Source organism: Lepus europaeus, chromosome 7 (assembly GCF_033115175.1).
Source record: "Lepus europaeus isolate LE1 chromosome 7, mLepTim1.pri, whole genome shotgun sequence".
Lineage (NCBI taxonomy): Eukaryota > Metazoa > Chordata > Mammalia > Lagomorpha > Leporidae > Lepus > Lepus europaeus.
This window is the reverse complement of record NC_084833.1, coordinates 20,010,969-20,031,505: the sequence shown is the minus strand read 5'-3', so window position 1 is coordinate 20,031,505 and position 20,537 is coordinate 20,010,969. Positions and strand designations below refer to the sequence as shown.

The following is a 20,537-nucleotide window of genomic DNA, read 5'->3' as shown; positions in this document are numbered from 1 at the left end:
GCTCCCACCCTGAGTCTGTCTGTCTGTCTCTCCGGTGCCGCCTCCTGCTCTGCCTCTCCCTCCCCTTCGGACTTGCTTTATCTGTGTCTTGGTCGCTGACTGGTCTCTGTGCTATCCCTGGTTCCTCTTCTCCCACGTGCACTCATTCACCCCCCACTCTTCATTCATTCATTCAGGTTTATTCACTGAGGAGCCATCTTGGGCAGGCACCGCTCCAAGCCCTAGGACGGTGACAGCGGACATAAGAAGTGAGTGTGTAGTGGTGAGGCTTCCACAGCCTCCGGGCTGTTCCGGAAGTCAGCAAGGAGCGCCGGGGCGGGGCGTCCGGCCTCAGACCCAGCACCGACCGCTCTGGGATTGGCCAAAGCCCCTTGCAGAATCCTCGTGACCAAAAGGAGGGCGCTGGGCGGGGTCATTGCTCCCTGACCTTTCGCACCTGCGACCTTCCTTTATTTATTCCTTTATTTTATTTACAGTTCTTGTTTTATTATTTTATGTTAAAGGCAGAGGCAGGGGGTTGGGGATGGTGGTGGCTCTTATCTGCTGGTTCATGTGCCCAAATGCCTGCAATGACCAGGCTGCGCCAGGACTGAAGCCTGGAGCCAGGACCTCCATCCGGGTCTCCCACATGAGTGACCAGGCACCCGATCCATGCCTTGTGCCATCACTGCTGAGGCAGAGCAGGGAACTGAACCCAGGCTTCGGCGGATACACTGGCGGCGTCAGTTACACAAGGGCTGGGTCTAGGTCTGCACGGGACTAGCAGTGGCATCACAGAGAGGCTCCCCTTAGATTCCCTCCAAGCCCTGCGCACCTGACTTTGTGCCCCCAGCCCCCCAGGACCGGCAGGCTTGTCTGGGGGTTAGGCCGTCTGCATAAACACCCACTAAGTGCCAGACAGTTCCACGGCCAGGCGCGCTGTCTCTGTGACAGGCACAGGAGACCCACAGGGCAGATCCAAGGCGCCCATTCCTGGGGTCCCTGGGACAGACGCTGTGGCGTGGAAGGGCGGGCAGGACCGCAGTCTCAGTGCTCACGCATGCGCAGCGGAAGTCACCCTGGGTCAGTCTGCCTGCGAGACAGACGCTGCCTTTCCTCCCTCGGGGACCCCAGGGTTCAGCAGAGTGCTGCTGGCTTCTCGGGGACCCCTGACGCTTTCTCCTTCGTCTTCGTGCTGTGGCCAGAGCTGCTGAAACATGGGGTCCCCACCCTGGGGTGGTTTAATTGCCCCCAGACCAAAGGCACGCCCCTGTTGAGCCAGCCTACGGTGACAGGTGCAGTTCTGAGCTGCGATTGGAAATACGGAAAATAACTGTAGGGTGTTGCTAGTCTTGGGGAACCCAGCTTGAGACCCTCCAAATACGAGCCCTGCTCAGAAACCCACAGGATGGCCGGCGCCGCGGCTCACTAGGCTAATCCTCCGCCTTGCGGCTCCGGCACACCAGGTTCTAGTCCCGGTCGGGGCACCGATCCTGTCCTGGTTGCCCCTCTTCCAGGCCAGCTCTCTGCTGTGGCCAGGGAGTGCAGTGGAGGATGGCCCAAGTCCTTGGGCCCTGCACCCCATGGGAGACCAGGAGAAGCACCTGGCTCCTGCCATCGGATCAGCGCGGTGCGCCGGCCGCAGCACGCTACCGCGGCGGCCATTGGAGAGTGAACCAACGGCAAAAGGAAGACCTTTCTCTCTGTCTCTCTCTCACTGTCCACTCTGCCTGTCAAAAAAAAAAAAAAAAAAAAAGAAAGAAACCCACAGGATGGCTCGGGGTTCTTCTCAGCGCCCCCTCCTCTGCCGGAGTTTCTCCATGTCCCCTTTCTCCTTAGAAGTAAATTAGAGAACTAGGTAGGGATGACTTAGCTTCTAGAAGGCTCTGAGGGGAGGAGGGGCGCTAAAGCCAGATCCAGGCAGAGATTGGATGTTCTGTGTGTCTGTCACTCTAGTCTAGCCAATGGGCTGTGGAGATGTGTCCCCACATTCGGAAACCCCCGCCCTGTCAGGGGGTGGAGCTGGTGACGGGTTTTCTGTTCACTTCAACCTGGCGGGTGGGCGATGCCCCGGGAGGCTGTCTCCCCTGGACAGTGGGACATAGAGTAGACAAATGGCGGCGTGAAGCCGGGTCTGCACTTTGCTGGACAAATGGTGCAAGAAAATTAGCATCCAGGGAAAAACCGTGATTGGGATGGAGCCGTAGAGTCGGAGAGGCATGGGTCCAAATTCTGAGTCGGGCACTTCGGTGCTGTGTGACCTTGGGCCAGTGACCTCACCTCTCGGAGCCTCAGTTCCCACCCCAGAAGAACGGATGGCATTCCCTGCTTCCTGGAGCTTGGAGGGGGGTCAGGGAAATGGTGCACTCGCTGGCCGCCAGTGCTCGCTGGTGCGGTCCTTAGCCGCCTCGTGCCACGCTCTGCCCTCGGTGTCTTCCACGCCTTATGAGGAAGCGGGTCACTCCCCACGCAGTCCAGGAGCCTGGCCTCCCAGACAAGCCTGGCAGAGCTGGAAGTCCACTTCGTTACCCCTCACCCACCACACCCTCAAGCCGAACCCCGGGTCCCCCACCTCCAGCCCACACCTGCTTTCCTACCTTCCCCATCCTGGAGGTGGCCGCAGGCTGTTCCCAGGAGATGTGTCTCCTTTCATGGCAGAGCCCAGCCCGTGAAATGCAACCCACAGCGGCTGCGGAGCCGCAGTAAACACCGGAGCCCCTTTATGAGCTGCCGTCTTTATTATTCCTTAATTGCTGAACAGCCAGAGCCAGCAAAAGCAGGATGCCCCCCTGGAGAGAAGCTTGGCCTAGGTGGGCAGCAGGGAGGGATGCCGGGGCCGGGCAGCCCACACATCCTGGCCTCTCAGAGCCGGGGCTGTTCTGCCCTCCCCGCGGCACCTCCAGTCCAAGTCAGAAATGCACGGGCCACTACATTTCTGCTCCATCCGTTTACAGATGCTGAGATCAGAGAGGGCTCATGCTTGCCCGATGTCCCACAGTAGAGATTCACAGAGCAGGAGGCCCCACCTGGGCCGTTCCTCTCCCCTCCCCTCCCCACCCAATTGAAACGAAGTCCTTGGGGCCTTGCTTCCAGTTCTCACCATGCTTTCCTCTTTGCACGGCCGTGGGTTCATCACTGGGAGACTTGCTGCCTCAGTTTCCCCTTTGGATGAAACAAGAGTGTCGTCCCAGGTGGGCTCCAAGTGGCCCCCCATCTCCTGGCTTCGATGCCGGGTGGCCCTGCCCGTGTGCCACCTGCTGAGCTGTTTTTTCTACAGCGCAGGAAGCAGGTGCAGAGCCAGGTGCCATGGGGCCGGCGCCCAGAGCAAATGGCAGGTGTGCCTGTCACACCCTCCCCAGGGCCACAGTGCCTGAGTGGTGTCACGGGCACTGGCCAGCCAAGGCTGATGGACAAACACCTGGCTCATTGGCAGAAGCTGCACAAGGAGAGAAGGAGGCCCCAGCCCTGCTGCCAGGCGCCTCTCCTGAGAATATGGGAGTGTTGGCTTTGCCTGCTGGAGAGGGCACTGGATTAGGGTCTCGGGCAGAGAAGGCTGAGTGCCCGCCTCACGCCAGGCGCCCCACACAAGCTTTGGTGCTACTGCCTACATGTGGTGTGGTCTTGGGCAATTTCCTTAGCCCCTCTGCTATTTCGTCCACTTTACTGGCCTGAGGTCAGGATCTGTGGCCAATGGAATATCACCCCATTGCTTGCTGCAGGAATTAGATGTGAAGATATTTGCAAAGCCCTTGGCACCCTGCCTGCTTCCCCAAACAGTGGCTGCTATCATTGTGTTTTTAAAGATTTGTTTATTTATGTATTTGGAAGGCAGAGCAACAAAGAGCAAGGGAGAGACAGAGAGAGAGAGAGAAAGAGAGATCGCCCATCTTCAGGTTCACTCCCCAAATGCCTGCAATAGCCAGGGCTGGGCCAGGCGGAAGCCAGGAGCCAGGAACTCCATCCTGGTCTGCCTCGTGAGTGGCAGGGGCCCAAGGATGCTTTCTAAGGCATTTTAGCAGGGAGCTGGATCGGAAGCAGAGCAGCCGGGACTCAAGCCAGTGTTCTAGGATGGGGTTTTGGTGTTGCAAGTGCAGCTGTTGGTGCCACAACATCTAGCCGTATTTTTTTTTTTAATGAATTTTTTTTTTTGAAATACAGAGTTACAGAGAGAGGTAGAGCCAGAGAGAGAGAGGTCTTCCATCTGCTGGTTCACTCCCCAGATGGCCACAACGGCCGGAGCTGCGCCAATCCAAAGCCAGGAGCCAGGAGCTTCTTCCAGGTCTCCCACACAGGTGCAGGGGCCCAAGGACTTGGGCCATCTTCCACTGCTTTTCCAAGCCATAGCAGAGAGCTGGATCGGAAGTGGAACAGCCGGAACTCGAACCGGTGCCCATATGGGACACGGGCACTGCAGGCAGTGGCTTTAACCCACTGCGCTACAGCACCGGCCCCTATTGGTTTTATTTTAAGGACTAGTTGTGCACAGGTATGGGGTGCAGAGTGGCGTTTAATGTTCCTAATACTATAACACTGCTTAGGATATTAAGAGTGCTTGATCTGGCATTAGTAATAAGCCTCACAGACTCCGCCACCTGCCTCTGTGGCCGGCTGGAACTGAGTCCAGCCACATCCTGGGGAAGGACCTAGGAGCTGCACAAGGCAACCAGGCAGCATCTCCCCACGTCTACCCACGCCCAACACACTCCCAGAATGCTTTGCACCAAGTCCTGCTGTAAAAGCTCATGCCACCTGCCGGGAGCACCAGAGGAGGAACCCAGGACAGACTTGGGGTCTGCGCCACCCCCACCCCGACTCCCGTGGGACACAGGCGTGTCATGGTCCTTCTGTCACATGGCTCTCTAATCCTGGCCCCCAGTCTCTCCCCAGAGCAGCGATAAAGAAGATGTGGAAATACTGAGTGTTGATTACAAACGAAACGAGGGCCGAGGCAAGGGAGCCGACACAGCTGGGCCAGGCACGCCGAGGCTTGCCCAGTTACTGCTGGCTGGACGGCGCGGTGTTCCGTGCCTCGCCCCACGGGCATCCGTCTAGGAGGGGACAAGGAGGGCTCCAGTTGGAGCCCGAGACGCAGGGCTTGGAGCCCCGAGAGGGGCCTGTGTCCCCTTTCCTGGCTGCTCCCTCCTCGCTGGCACTCAGGGCTGCCCTCCCGTCCTGTGGCTGGAGGGTGTGTGCTTGCACAGAGTGCTGGGCCTGGGTTCCGATCCCGGCTTGGGGACCTCAGCAAGCCCCCTAAGGCTCTGAGCCTGTGTTTTTGCTTATCCCGGATGGGATAACTAACCACTGATCATGTGAGGCTCTGGCTTTAAAAATCTCCATTTTCAAGTTGGGGGTGAGGGTTAAGACCCAGAGAGGTGGAATAATTTGCCCAGGGTCACACAGCACATGAGTGGTAGAGCTGGGGCTTGGACCACAGCAGGCTGGCTCCAGTCTGCTCCCTGCTGCCAACCCCAGCCAGATTCTCTGGCTCCCTCTTCCTCTTCCGGCTGCCAGGGCAGGGCTGGCCACTGGGGCCCCTCTGGGGAGGGCGTGGGGTTTTATTCCTGGGCGGGGTCCCCAGTGTGGGGGCACTGAGGCGGCTTTGTGTTTCCCAGGCCGATCACCATGGAGGGCGACTGTCTGAACTGCATGAAATACCTGATGTTTGTGTTTAACTTCTTCATATTTGTAAGTCTTCCTGGGTCTCCCCCTGCCCCTGCTGGGCTGAGGGTTGGGGGCGGGAGGCGGAGTTTTCAGGAGAGGGGCGGAGCCACAGCCCTGCAGCGCTCACCCCAGCATCCTCATCACCAGAGAGTCCGGGTTAGGCAGGAGTGGGGGTGGGGATGTGGGGGTAGCGGTCCTGAGTGAGCTTGGGTCCTGGTGCTTGGGAGCTGACCCCTGGTAGGGAGGAGGGGAGAAGGGGATGGGGGCCATCAGAGGGCACCGAGAGGGGACCCCAACCTTCTCCCCATCAGAGCTGCAGGGGCTGGGCGGGGAGGCCACTGACTTGATCAGGAGGCTGTGCGGGCTTGGCTGAGGCTGTCGCACCAGCGACGTGACATGGCGCACGCTTAGCTTCTCAGAACCCCTGGCTCCTCTCCCAGTGGCTGACCTCAGCGGGCTCTCTGAAGACGGAGCAAGGGAGGGTCACCACGTGCCTGGCAGGTGGGGGTCAGCAGAGCTGAGCCCCTTCTCCAGCGTGGGAGGGGTCAGCGGCTGTGAGTGGTCAGGGGGCCCAGAACATTCTGGAAGGTTCCGCTCAGGCATGGTGGCCTGTCCTAGGGGCAGAAGTGTGTTCCCGGCTTAGTGCAGCTGAGACCTGTGCTATCCAGTGCACTGACCCTCCCCAGGGCCAGGCCTAGGGGAGAGAGGCCCCCCTCCAGCCAAGACTCTCTCTGCGCCCATCCATTGGCCCACTCCCCCAAATGCCCACAGACAGCTGGGGCTGGACCAGGCTGGCGTCCATCTGGGTCTCCCATGTGGCTGGCAGGGACCCAAGTGCTTAGCCATCCTGCGGCCTCCTAGGGTGTACATCCGCAGGAAGCTGGGATCAGAGCAAAGCTGGGGCGGGACCCACGGGCGCGCCTGTGGGACGCAGACATTCTGAGTGGAGTCTTAACAGCTGTGCCTAGCACCTGCCCCGGAAGTAGACAACCCAGCCCCTCCCTCAGGTTCTCCCCCAGCCTCACCACCCTCAAGAGCCAGGAGCCCTGCAGACTTGAACTCCAGGCCCAAGGCCTGCGCTTACCACGTGGGGGGACCCGGGCAAACCCACCCCACCTCCAGCCCCAGCAGCCCTGGGCCAGCTCCCTCTGAGAAAGACTTTGCAGGGCCGGGGGGAGGGGTAACCACAGGCTTGGCCAGTCATTGGCTGCTGTTGTCCTTGCCCTTCTCGCCCCACCCCTGCCCCAAGTCGCCCAAGGCTCAGACCCCCAGGGGCAGAACTTTGGCTCCTGCACAACAGAACCACTTCCCATCCTTGTCTGTGCCCGTGAAACCTAGAATGGGGCTGGACTGAAATCCGCTACAGACATTCGTGTGCCTCCTGTGCTTTCTTCCTTTGCAAAGTGCCAGCCAGACTCTTCCTTTAAAACATGAGGCCGCTAAGGCTCAGAGAGGTTAAGCCACTTAGCCAAGATCCCACAGCCGAGAAGCAGCACACCCTCTTCTGTGGACTAAGCCGCCTGCCCCTGGGGCTCCCTGGTCCCTTGCTGTGTGACCTCCAGCCAGTCGGGAGCCCTCTCTGGGCCTCAGTGTGTAATTGGAGGCCCTGGTGATCCTGCAGCTCTGAGATGCTCTTGTGGAGCAGCCGAGGGGGGCGTGGCTCACATATCGCACTTGGAGGGTATGGGTGGCGTCTAAGACCCGGGTACCGCTGCTGGGACATTGACTGACGTTGCAAAGGGAGTGTCTGACTCTCCCGTGTGTGCTCTTTCTCCTTCCCTTACCCCACGGCTGGCCCGGGAGCAGCTGGGCGGGGCCTGCCTGCTGGGCGTCGGCATCTGGGTCATGGTGGACCCCACGGGCTTCCGGGAGATCGTGGCCGCCACCCCGCTGCTCGTCACGGGCGCCTACATCCTCCTGGCCATGGGGGGCCTGCTCTTCCTGCTCGGCTTCCTGGGCTGCTGCGGGGCCGTGCGTGAGAACAAGTGTCTGCTTCTGTTCGTGAGTACCCATTCCCCCCCCCAACACACACACGCCCGAGGGTGGGAGGCTGGGGCTGCTGACCCGCGGGCTTCTCCTGGCTCGCATGCAGAAATTGACCAGCTTGTCCCAAACCTGGGGCTGTGGGCAGCAGTAGGGCCCCCTGAAGCCAGCATGGGCAGCCCAGAGCCCCCATGGGAAGTCCTCGGCACAGGGCACGGGAGCTGAGGTCCTGCGGCAGCGGCAGCCCCTCCCGTGTCCCAATGCACCTGACTTCCTCCCGCAAGACAAGCCAGGGCGCAGCGTGGGTCTGCCCACCAGAGATTCGCCGGGAGGTGGGAGCCACTCTCGCTGCCCTCCAGGAGCAGGAAGCTCCAACCTCGGCCACGTGCCTTCGGGGGCCCCAGCTTCCGGAGCCTGCAGACTGGCCTCGGCCTCCAGGTGTGACAGCCCCGCTTCTGAGCCGTTGACCTTGGCCCTGATGCTTGCCCTCTGAGAGGATCATCCCTCCCTACTTTGTGACGGAACTCGGGCTGCTACTGGATGACGCGCCGGCTCTCAGCTATCCAGTCTCAAAATAGAGAGGCGTGCACGGGTGGCTGGGCGAGGCGGGCAGGCAGCTGAGCCCACGGGGAGCAGTTGGTGGTGGTGGCTGGCTGGTGTCTAAGTGGACACCTGCCCGTCGCCTGGCTCTGTGGCTCCAGGCTAGTTTCTTGCCCTCTCTGAGCCTGTCGGCGAGGGGCCCGGCCAGCTCCGCTGCAGTTTAGGGATACACACTCTGGTGCTTTGGGCCTTTGCTTGTTTTCCTGGCCTGGGGGGGTGGCGCTGCTCCTCCCTGAGGGGCCCAGGGGGGCTCTCCAGGTTCCGATTCTGCTCTAGCCTTGCTACAGAGAAGGATGTGTGTGGCTGGGTCCCACTCCTCAGGGCGGGAGTTGTGGGGGGAGCGGTGCAGAGTGTGCAGTGTAGGGGGAGCCCCGGGCTGGTGAGCGGGACGTTCTCCCAGGTGGTGTGGACAAGCAGGGAAGCAGAGATGTGATGTGGCCTAGATGAGAGCACACGGCACGGGCCCCGCTCCTGTCCCAGCTGCACATCCGGAGAGGAAGTGAGATCAGCTGTGAGATGAGTGGCCGGGGTGTCTTGAGTGGAGCCAGCGGCCTCTCTACAACAGGGCAAGCTTTTCATCTGGAGACAAAGAGAAGGCGTGAGCGCCCCCTGGTGGAAGCTTCTCTACCAAGGTCGGCTCAGGCGCAGAAGCATCTTGGCTGGGGAGCGGGACTTCGGCAAGGAACTGGGATATGGGTCCCAGGACACACAGCAAACGGCCTTTTCCCCCTCCTCACCTCGGCCCCTGGGGGCTCATTCATTGTTAATGAGCTCAGCGCTGAAGCTGAGACAGGAAGCCAGGCTGGCGCTGTTGGCAGGGAGCAGGCGGGGGCCTGGGCTGCAGCAAGAGGCCGCCAGCTGGCTGAGGACAGCGTCCCTCCCAGCGCGCACGCGGGAGGCCGCCAGACCCAGGCCCAGCACCGGCGCTGCCCTCGCGGGAGAGGTGGGACCTGGCTACGGGCCGGGCCTTTCCGTCTCCCCCCCACTCCTCCCTTTGTCCCTCTTCTGGGTGTCTGGGTAGCCGCCTTCTGTTGCATCTCTGCTGCCTGCCTGTCTCCCCCCACCACCCGGATCTCGCGGGATCCACTCCCGCCCCGTTCCTTGCCTCTGCCCATCGCTCCTTCCCCTCCCCTCTCTCTGAGACCCAGCGCAGGTCAGAGGCAGGGGACACTTGGATCCTGGTCTCCTGTCTCCCAGACGGAGGGGCTCCGAGCCTGGAGCAAACCCAGACTGACCAAAATCCACCTAAAATCGCATGGGGAATGTTCCGTTGTGGTGTGCGCGTGCACGCTGGTGTGTACGCATGTGCTGTGTTGCATCACATGTGCACCGTGTGTAGATGCACACATGTCTGTGCTGGGGGTATGCATATGACTGCGAATGTGGGGTGTGTGTGTGTTCTATGTGAGTTGGTTGCATATGTGCTGTGTGTGTGTCCATGCTCATGGGGTGGGGGGGCACACATCTCTGGGGAAGGCACACAGCTTCTAGAAGGTTTCCAAAAAGATGCGAGACTTAGAACGTGAGACAACCTGAACCCAGCAGGAGAAGGGTGTGGGGCGGGCCCCCTGGTAGGCTCTGGGTTCTTCTAGAAGCCAGTGACTGCCCGTTCCACCGGCCGGGAGGGCGTGCAGGTACATTGAGCGGGCCTGAGAGAGGGAGAGAAAAGGAGAGAGTGTGTCATTAGCCACCATCTGCTCCAAGGCTGCAAACCCCTGGGCCCGGGGACAGTCAGGGCTGGGGACAGTCAGGGCAGGGGACAGTCGGGGCTGGGGACAGCCAGGGCTGGGGACAGTCAGGGCAGGGGACAGTCGGGGCTGGGGACAGCCAGGGCTGGGGACAGTCAGGGCAGGGGACAGTCGGGGCCGGGGACAGTCAGCCTAATGACCAAACCCCCTGCTGATCAGCGTATGTAGACACGTTTCCAAACTCCATCCCGTGGCTGGGTTCCATAGCACTCGTGGGCAGTGGGGCAGGGTCAGCCTGTGTGTGAGTTTCCATGGCCCCTTTTTCCTGTTGGCTTCTCTTTGAGTATTTCAAGGGTGTTTTGCCTCCAATTTATTTAGATGTCCGAATTTTTAAAATATAACAAAGACATGCTAAATTGGAAAGGAAGATGGCTGAAATTTAGAGCTGAATGTAGTTTGCAAATGTTTATTGATTTATTTCCATCTACCTGAAAGGCAGAATGACAGAGAGCATCCTCCGACTGCTAACTCACTCCCCAGATGCTTGCCACAGCCAGAGCTGGGCCAGGCCAAAGCCGGGAGCCCGGAACTTCCGCCAGGTCTGCCGTGTGAGTGGCAGGGCCCAGGCACTCGGGCCGTCTTCCGCCGCCTCCCAGGATGCATGAGCAGGGAGCTGGACCAGAAGCCAAAGAAGTGAGGCCCCGAACCAGCACCCGCTGTGCCGTGACACCTGCCCTGAGACGCGTGCCTCCAGAGGACACGAGGGAACTGGGGTGGGCGCGAAGTGTGTCTGCTCGGGAGCCCTGGAAGCAGCCACTGCTGGAGGCGCGTGGGCCAGAAAAGCCTAGAAACGCCCACGAGTGGGCCAAACCGCAGCGTCTGCCCTTCTGCCGAGTGGCCTAGTTGGGTACTCAGGATTACCTAACGAGGGCCATCTCAGGCTAATGGGATGAGGTTAGACCAGCTCCAGGCCAGCAAGCTCCAAGGCAGGCCCCAGTGAGGACCGGCTAGGCCTGAGTGCTGGGGAGCTCCACCCAGCCCAGGCGCTGTGAAGTGGGTGGCCGGGGTGGGGGACAAGGTGGTGGAGGTGGCGTTGTCACCGCTGTAGGCAGTACGCACGTTTGCTCACCAGATGTCCCCTCTTGGTCACTGTGCCCCGGGAGCCCCTGCCAACGTGGCTGCCTCCTCCAGGGAGGCGGTAACGTAGGGCGCTCATTCACTCATCTCATCCCGACGCTCTGGCCCCGTGCAGCTGGCCGCTGGTGTGTGTGTGTGTGTGCGTGTGTGTACAAGCACACACACCAGCACCGCCTACAGGACCTGGCCTGGAGCAGGTGCTCCAAGAATAGCCCCGGGATGGAGGGCCAGAGAGAAGGCGGCACTCAGAGGGGAGGGAAGAGCCTGGCTTTGGGGGTCACGGCTGGGGGACCTGCTCCCTAACCCCTCGGAATCGCTGCTGGCCTCCAGCCTGTGTTTCTGGGACTTCCAGGAGAACATGCTACCGAGAGGCTGTCCTGACTCACGGAGCCCGTGTCTCAGTCCCTGGTGTGTGCCCACCAGCGGTGCCAGCTCCTTGGGGTGCCAGTCCCCAGCAGAGAAAGATGCCAAGAGCCCTGCTCCACCGGGCTGCTGGGTGGGTCCCCAGGTCTGGATCAGAGGGGCTCCGCGGTGGCGGAGGCTGCTGGTTCCACCAAGGACGCGCTCGCTGGCACCTGTCTTGGGACACACGGAGCTTCCTCTCCGCTGGCCGCAGCCGTGCGAGCCACCCGTGCCCACCAGCTTTAGGCAGAGCTCTGCACCCAGTCACCCTGGATCTCACCCCACCCGTGGAGGAGTACTGTCCACATCCATGCCACAGCCGGCAGCCACGGCCAGCTCGGGTGCACCCCCTGCGGAGGGAGATCACTGCCAAGGCGCCGGCAGCAGCCGCAGCGAGGGGGTGCGGGGCAGACAGAGGAGGTCTTCCGGAGCCGGAGCTGGATGGGCATCCATCACTGACTAAGGGGCTGCGCCCACCAAGGGTTTGGCCTTGGCCTTGGCCTTCTCTGCCAGGCCCAGGAGATGCTCCATGTCCATCTCCAAGACGGACGTGGTCCTGATCCGTCCTGAGCCTCTCTCCCCAAAAGCAGCCCAAGGGATTTGAAGAACCTGGGGAACCCATGGGGGCATAGCCGGGGCTCCCCAGGGTGGGGGGAGGTGACAGAGCCCCATCTGGCCGGGACAGACTCCTCCGGGTGATGGCAGCGGTGCTCAGGGGTGGGTGTGAGGAAGTGGCTCCGAGTGGCTGCGCCTAAGCCAGCAGCACCTCTCCCTGTGCACCTGCAGGAACTCCTTCCAGTCCCTCCTGGCAGCAGGGCCGGGGCAGCTGGCGATCCGGAGGCCGGTGCCTGCAGGGGTGCCCGGGAGGACCGGTCTAGTGAGCTGGCCGTGGGCTCACGACAGGAAGTGACCAGGACAGCACAGCCACTTCCTCTTCCTCCTGCGAGGTTCTTTCGGCGGGCCGTTGAATCACCGTGCATTCATTCTCTGACAGCCGGGGTCATAGGGAGTGCTGCGTGCTGATGGCCCCTGTGTCTGGCCGGGCGGAGGTGCCTCTGTGACGTGAGGAACCCCAGAGGTCCTAGGGGAGTCGGGGAAGGCTTCTCGCAGCACCTGGCCTTCACCTGGGCTTCACCTGGCCTGGAAAACCGAGGCGTGGATGGGTGAGGCGGGGAGGGGCCTTCCTGGCAGAAGTGGGGGCCTGGGTGTGCGAGGCTCCGTGGTTAACTTGGACAACCAGAAGTGCGGGGAAGACAGCAGGACACCAAGCTCCCGGCTCTCCGGTCCACACCGGCACCGTGTCTGCTCCCCAGTCTCTCTCCTTCATCTCTGCTGAGGACAAAACAGGAACTCCCCACTTCCCACCCGGGCTGGTGGGCTGGGGATCCCCTAGAACTCAGGGTCCCCACATCTCGGGCTCACCAGCCATCTCCCTCTGGGGTTGCCTGGTCCAGTGGTTCAGACCGTGCACTGCACAAAGTTGTCTCTCTAAGGGAGTTCCTTTGCGTGGAAGCTATGTTCATGTCCTGATGGCAACCTTGTGACCTCCAAGGATGGATCATTGGTGTGGCTGTTATGAAAAACACCTGGGTGGTGGCCGCGGTGTGTCTTAGTCTTACAAAGCTGGGGCCATTGACAGTGGGACAGAGGGAGGAACGATACCCAGCCGCCAGCCTCAGGAACCCGCCTCCCTCTCTTCGCAGTTCTTTCTGTTCATCTTAATCATCTTCCTGGCGGAGCTCTCAGCAGCCATCCTGGCCTTCATCTTCAGGGAAAATGTAGGTACCAGGCCCCGGGCCCCAGGCCCTGCTCTCTGCTGCCACCTCGTGGCCGATGGCCTTTCTGAGAAACCCTGCCCCTCCTGCGGCATCTCAGGGCTGGCAGCCTCCCTCACCCAGTGTTTCCAGCCCAAATCCTGACCCACAGCGCAGCCAGCAAGACCCCCAGAGAGCCCCTTTCTGCAAGGGCCGTTCCAGAAGGTTCCAGAGACAGGAGGCCCTTGCGATCTGCCCTGCATCTGAGAGTGCAGCCCCACACCTCGCCCAGCGTTGGCCCAGAGGGAGCTGTGCCCGAGCCCTAGGATGTGTGCAGGTGCCCCGTCCCGCAGCCCCCCACCCCCATGCCAGGGGCCCCAACCCCTCTGAGTTAACTCCCTCCCCGGAGTGGACAGGAGCCCAGCCCCACAGTCAAAGCCTGGAGCAGAACAGGGGACAGAGGGGCAGAGGAGCAGCAGGCACAGCTGGGCCTGGGGCAGAGGGGCACGGCGGCGGCTGCGGGCAGAGAAGGGTGCCGGGCAGCGGGACAAAGGGTGGCCAGACCTTGAGAGAATGCTTTGAGAGAGGCAGCGTCTTGCCAAGACGTCTCTGGGAACCGTGGCTGTACAAAGGCCAGGCCAGGACTGGGTGGAAGCGCCTGCCTGGCTGTGTCCAAGGAACAAGTCAGGATGGAAGGGACCAGGTGGGGGCAAGCCCCCCACCCTAAAGAACCCCCCCCACCCTCCCGCTGAGAAGAGCTGCAGGATAGAGAGAGGATACCAGGGTGCCCTGGCCTCGGGTCTCCCCAAGGGGGCGCTCCCCCTCCCCAGCCCCAGCAGGCAGATGACTGGCACACAGCCGGGGCTGCACCGCGTCTCAGCCACCCGCCCTCTGCCACCAGCTCACCCGGGAGTTCTTCACCAAGGAGCTCACCAAGCACTACCAGGGCAACAACGACACGGACGTCTTCTCCGCCACCTGGAACTCAGTCATGATCACGGTGAGTGACCGCTCAGAGCTGCATTGCCTATGGCAGCACACTCCAGCCACCTGCTCCTGTTTCCCGGCCCGGGCCAGACATCAACAATCGATCAGAGCACTCCTCCACCCAGCCCAGGCCTGGCCTTGAAAATCAGCACTCACACAGCCTCCCAGGCAGCCCTGCGGGTGGATTGCAATTTGAACTTGGGGTGCAACCTGTTTGGTTGCCCTCGCTGGAGTCTTCAAGTGCTGGTAACCTAGCAACCATTCACTGAGCAGGTACTAAGTGCCCCCCCCACCTGTGCTTCAGAGAAGCTGAGTGACTTCCCCAGGGTCACACAGGAAGGGCAGATGGAGCCAGCTCCCACCCAGGGTCTTCCGACCCCACTCCTTTGGAGGGGCTGGTCGTGCCCCACCCCCACACCTGCGCCTCCTCTCTGCTCTCCTCCTAGTTTGGTTGCTGTGGGGTCAACGGCCCTGAGGACTTCAAAGTTGCATCTGTTTTTCGACTCCTGGCCCTGGACAGTGAAGAGGTGCCAGAGGCCTGCTGCCGGAGAGAGCCCCAGGCCCGGGCCGGGGTCCTGCTGAGCAGGGAGGAGTGCCTTCTGGGAAGGAGTCCGTTTCTCAACAAGCAGGTGCCAGGGGTGGCCAGGGCCGGGGCAGGGAGGGGCACCCCTGCACTCCCGTGGAGGTGTCGCGGGGATCGGGCTCCTGCGCCATGGCGGGAACAGACAGAGGCTCTGTCCTCGCCCTGAGACCCAACTCCAGAGGAGAAGGTGGGGTGGCAGGTGGCCCAGGGCTGCGGGGGGCACTGCGCAGGGTTATGGGTCGGTGGGATTCTGGTAGCACAGGTTGAGGGGAGCCCCCGAGGTACCCAGTGGGGGCCCCTCTTCAGCCATGCACTGCGTTTTGAAGGAGCTCACATATGCGTTCCGCTCATGCCAATGGACAAGGTCTCTTTGACCTGAGCCTCCAAGGTCACGGACGCTTCCAGACTCCCTGCCTCTCTCACACCCCAAGGACTTCTCCTCCTTGGAGAGACCCCCTCCCCTTCCTGCGTGTGCGGCCTCTGGGAAACAGGCCCCGACAGTGTCCCCTGTGCGCCTGCACGAGACGCAGAGTGCCCTTGTACTTGCCACCTCTCCCACTGACCAGTCCTCCCACCCCTGCCCCCCACCCCAGCCGAGCCTGCAGCCACGGGAGGGGTACAGGGGAGACCAGGCTGAGCGGAAGGGGAGGGAGGCAGGGAGGGGTGGACTGAGTTGTGCCCCGGGCCCTTCACCTGGTCAGGCTCTCTACGAGGCTCTCCAAGGGGAGGCCAGCAGGGGCAGGGCTGGCCCTGGTCCCGTGGGGCAGGCCGGGCCTCACCCAGGCCGGAGGAGAGGCCATGGTTGGCCTCCATTGTTGCCTGCAGTGCGCCTTGGCCCAGGCGCCCGCCCTGAACCTGAGTGCCCGTGCTGCAGCAGAAACAGTGCCTGGCCTTTGAACCCCACTCATGCCCTTGACCTTGGGAAGAGGCTGTGGGTCACTCCCCACAGCCACCAGGCACGGGCTGCCCCTCCCCGGCTCCCTTGCAGCCGTGTCTGTCCCCAAGTTCTTACCAATGGGAGAGAGAGATGATTCCTACAGCTTGAGTGACGCCCCGAGGAGGACCTGCTGTGCCAGCACCTCCCCTCCCCAACCCCACCCTGGCTGTGGTGTAGTGACAGAGCCCTGGGAGCATCCAGAGCAAGGGAGCCGGGGCCACGGGCAGCTCCATGGGAGCACAGCAGAGCGGCCGCCAGGGGTCAGGATCTGATGCAAACCACAAAGGAATTGCTGCCGGCTGTTAGGGGTGCTTGCGACCTGGAAACTTCCGGTGCCACCTGCATGGTGGTGCCCGGGTCCGTGCCACACGAGCTTCCTGTTTCTGCATTCACCCTCGGGGAGGATGACCCTGCAGCCGCCCCCCACGTGGGACTGTCTCTGTTCCCTGCAGCCCAGCTGGCATCCTGCTGAGAGAATGCTGGGAGAGCCGGGATCCTCATGGGGGATGGGGGCTCTGGGGTTTCTTTCCGGGGAGGCCGCCCGAGCCTGGCCTCAGGCGTGTGTTGAGAGCGGGCGAGCGGGCGGTGCCTTTGCACCACCCGAGTAGAGGTGCGCTATGGGTCAGTGGGGGTGGAGCTGGGGGAGTTGATTAGTGTTGAGTTGCAATGGGCGCCCAGTCAGAGGGATGGGCTGGGGTGGAGGGTGGAGGGGCGGTCCCTCCCTGCTCAGTCCACAGCAGCAGGCCCAGGGAGGGACGGTTCCCCCACACACCTCCCTGGATGGCGCAAGGCTGGACCTCGTAGGGTTATGGGGTGAGGTGATATCCAACAGTGGGCTCTGAGCCCAGGGCCTGGCCCCACCCCCACCCCGGAGGCAGAACCAGGTCTTGCCGAAGCCCACCTCCCTTCCCTACCTAGCAGCATGGCTGGGGGTGCAGCTCAGTGCAAACCCCGGCTCCCCTTGCTCCAGCCAGTGCTGGGGCCGCAGCTCCCTCTCTCCCTCCCTTCCGATGGCTAAAAGGCAGGTGGACCCCTCCACCACCAGGGGCTGCAGTGCAGGTTAAGAGAGAGCCAAGAGCACCCAAGGCCCCAGCCCGGCACCCTCCAGAGGGACGCTCACTGAGAGCAGCATCAGCTGGGCTGTCCATTCCTCCCCACTCCCACCCCCACCCCGCCACCGTGTCTCAGTACCCTGGAAGCCTCCGCTCGCCCTCCTGGTGGGCTTGCATCTGTCTAGGGGCCTGGGGGGGTCTGTTGGTGCTGCAGTCTGCCAAGGGAATGAAGCAGTGAAGTCCCAGGTGCCAGGCAACAGGTGCAGGCTCAGGGGTGCCGGCAGCACCTGCCGGTCCTCCAGGTAAGCTGTGTCCAGCTCAACTGTGTGCTTAGGAAGGAGCCTGCTGCTTCTCAGGCCGAGAGAGAGAGAGAGAGAGAGAGAGAGAGAGAGAAAGTACCGGGCAGTGACACCCACCTGTGTGCTCAGACACCCGCCCCCACTCAGGATCTGCACACCAAGGAGTATAGAGCAGCTGACGGCTCCTTGCAAACCTGGAGCCTGAGCTGGAGGAGAGGGAGAGGGGCAGGTCCCTGCCAGCAGGGGGCACACAGGAGCTGTGGGGGAAGGGGCAGGAGGCTATAGAAGGACCCCTCCCAGGACAGAGCCCAGGACCGCCCGCCTCCCTTTCCTCCCCCATGGAGCAGCTCTGTTCTGTTCTGGGCCTGGGTGTCTTAGTCCTTACTCGTTGGCACCCTTGGCCTCACAGAGACCAGACCCCCTAAGTAAGGGACCCGCACGAGAGCAGGATTGATTTCAAGAAGGAGAGTGAGCACACATTCACGCGTGAGCGTGGGCCACCCACACGGAGAGATGTGTCATGAGCGGGCCTCAGAGCCCCCTCTGAGGAGGGAGCCAGAGACGGGGAGGCCCGAGCAGGATCCCCCACGCTCTCGCCTCTTTCTTGAGGATGGGGTGAGGCCTGGGTACAGCTCAGTCAGTGTGCGGGATTTTCATGGGATTTCCATGGCCTCCAGGTGGAGTTCAAGCTCCACGTGGCCATCATGGCATCTCCTCCCTCCTGGCCCCAGATGAGACACAGGTGCATCCTGGGAAGGTCAGACAGGTGGGGAAATCGAGTCCCAGTGCAGAAATTCCAGCTCCACGCCCTCTAACTCCCTGCTCGGTCCAGATCCTCATATTACTTTACAAAGCCATCGACTCAGAGGTTTGAGGTCAGGGGTAACAAGGGTCTACAGGCAGACGGGGCTCCCCTCCAAGCCGCAGTGGGCTCCGAGGGCACCTGGCCCCCCCTAGGGCTCTGCTCTGTCACAGCCCTTGGTTGGGCCCCCAGTGATGGCGCAGGTGAGATCAGACCCGAATCTGCAGCTACGATGTTCTTCCCTGGTTGCTGTCTGCAGGCCTTCAAAATTTCCTGGGGGACCTGCCTACAATTCTGATCCCCAGTCCAATGAAATAGGGGACTGGAAAGAAACCACCCCCCACCTTTAACCGTACACTTCATTCTAAGCGGCTGCCGTGCCGCAGTGCCGGCTCAGCATGGCTTGCGCAGGGGGTAGACAGGATAATGCCAGGGTATGAGGCACTGGGGCCCTGTGGGGCTGTGGTTGGGGCGGGGGCAGCTCCTCTCCCCCCCCCCCACTCTCTGTCTCCTGTTTCTGAGTCCCAGGATGCTTGGGAGAGCAAAAGAGCATGGGAAAGAAATCCATTCAAAGGTCCCAGTGGGTCCGCCTGATCCTGGAGGGCTGCCCGAAGGAGGTGGGATGGAAGCCAAGTTTTGAAGATGGGCTGTGCTGCCTCAGGGCAGAGGCTGAAAGCGGGAAATCCTTTCGTAGCCTGGCAGGTGGTGAGGAGGGGGAGAGACGCTGGGTGTGGGACGGTAGGGCCCTCTGGGGAGCGCTTGTCCCATCCATCCCATCCACAGGGAGCAGCTGCTGGGGAGGCTGGCAGGGGCCTGAGGGCCCTTTTATTTGAAAGGCAGAGAGAGGTCTTCCATCCACTGGTTCACTCCCCAAATGCTCACGGCAGCCAGGGCTGGGTTGGACCAAAGCCGGAAGCCTGGAACTCCATCCAGGTCTCCCTAAGGTGTGAGGCAGGGACCCACGTAGCTGAGCCCTCACCTGCTGCATCGGAAGTGCAGGTGGGACTCGAACTCAGGCAGTCCCCTGTGGGATGCAGGCCTTGCAAGGGGCAGGTTCACCTGCTGCTGCATTGTGTGTGTGTATGTGTGTGTGTGTGTGTGTGTTTCAGAGCACCGGGACATCCAGGTGTTTGTGGGAAATTTTCCAATGTCTGGATTCCTGTCGTAATGACATCGCACGGGTCTGTGGCGGACTGCTCTGAAGCTGGTGGATTTCGGCCCTGCCCTAGGAGCAGGTGGCTAAGCGGGTCTCTGGCCTTCAGCTGCCCAATGGCAGGGGTCTGTGGGCCTCCCACCTCCCCTGTGCTGGCCTAAGAGGGGCTTGGCAGGCAGACCTGGTGCCGCCTGAGCTGTAGGCTCACTTGCCATGGATCCCGGGCCCCTAGTGCTAATGCCAGCCTCCAAGGCCTCCCTGGCCCCCTGGCTGCTGCTTCACCCATGGCCCTTCCCTCCCAGGGCTGTTACACGGTCATCCTCAATGCCTTCGAGACCTACGTCTACCTAGCCGGAGCCCTAGCCATCGGGGTGCTGGCCATCGAGGTAGGTGGAGGCCCCCACTTGCTGCGCCCCTGGGGGAGGGAGCCGCACATGGAGCCTGGGGCAAATCCCCCTCTCCCCCGGGTCCCTGCACCCCCAGCCTCCCCATCTCCCAGGCTCTGGGCACTGTGGGTGGTAAGCCAGGCTTTGTCTGCCTGCAGCCTGAGAGCCACCCTTGGACCGCAAGCAGGACACATGGGAGGCCCTGAGAGTCACTTCCACCTCCTCCCCATCCCCTCCCCTCCCCCAGCTCCAAGTTCAAGGTGTGCCCTTGCAGTGGGCTCAGGCAGCTGCCGGGGGTGGCAGCTTGTGGTCCCAGGTAGTCCCCTGCTCTGCGGGATGCTCAGGGCCTGGGAGAGGGCGGGGCGGCCTTCCTCACCTCCCAAGGGACAGCTTAGCCCCTTTCCTGGGCCATCCCAGAGCCGCTTCCAAAGCTGAGCTGCTGCGGGCTTCGTAGACACCACTAGATGGCGCTTCAGCCACGGGGAGCCCTCTCTGGGCTCTCAGGCAGCTGGCTCCAGCATCGCCCAGCCACGCCCAGCCCCAGGAAGGAGCTCTCTGGGGGCCCAGCAGGTCCCCAGCCCGCAGGGAAAGGAAGGCAGCCTGATCCTCAGACCCACGTCCCACTGAGCACCTGGCAACATCAGGGCCACCCGGTGCGGTTCTGTGGAAGAGATGGGGGCACATGCATTGGTTCATCCTTGTATCTGTTCGACAAGCACCTATGGAGCCCCTACTGTGTGCCCGCACCTCTGTAGCTGGACGGGTCCCCTCGGGCAGAGCAACCACAAACAAGAAACAGGAGACTCCACACCTGAGCCCAGGAGATCTCCGGGAAGAGCCCGCGCTCTGTGTCCCGCTCGCTCCAGCTCTGCCTCCCCCCAGATCCAGGTTGTCTGAGCCTCGGCTTGCTCATACGTAGCATGGCGTCAATCAGCAGGCTCCTAGCACCAAGTCTTGCTGGGAGGCAGAATCCTACGCCAGGACCCTGGCCCAGCCTCGTCACCCCCTGCCCCACGGGGCCTCCCCACCATTGTGCCATGAGCCTGTGGTCTGGGGGCTCGATCCCTGTGTAGCTGGCCAAGGGGCCCCCGGCCAGAGGGGACAGCAATCGATCGCTAGAGGGGAGTTCCTGAG

General features: G+C 62.0%; 1 protein-coding gene across 2 annotated transcripts in view; it reads left to right on the top strand.

The window, feature by feature from the left end:
• The window catches only part of TSPAN18 (tetraspanin 18), a 166,593-nt gene that overhangs the window by 142,938 nt on the left and 3,118 nt on the right, over window positions 1-20,537 (top strand). The window contains exons 5-11 of one of the 2 annotated variants that reach the window (XM_062196268.1): window positions 177-248; window positions 5,592-5,664; window positions 7,447-7,641; window positions 13,154-13,228; window positions 14,106-14,204; window positions 14,638-14,820; window positions 19,320-19,403. In XM_062196268.1, the coding sequence (XP_062052252.1) occupies window positions 5,602-5,664; window positions 7,447-7,641; window positions 13,154-13,228; window positions 14,106-14,204; window positions 14,638-14,820; window positions 19,320-19,403 (699 nt within the window). In that variant the 5' untranslated portion in view covers window positions 177-248; window positions 5,592-5,601. Of the gene's footprint in view, window positions 1-176; window positions 249-3,112; window positions 3,171-5,591; window positions 5,665-7,446; window positions 7,642-13,153; window positions 13,229-14,105; window positions 14,205-14,637; window positions 14,821-19,319; window positions 19,404-20,537 lie in introns of those variants that run through there. The other variant, XM_062196267.1, reaches the window with a different exon arrangement.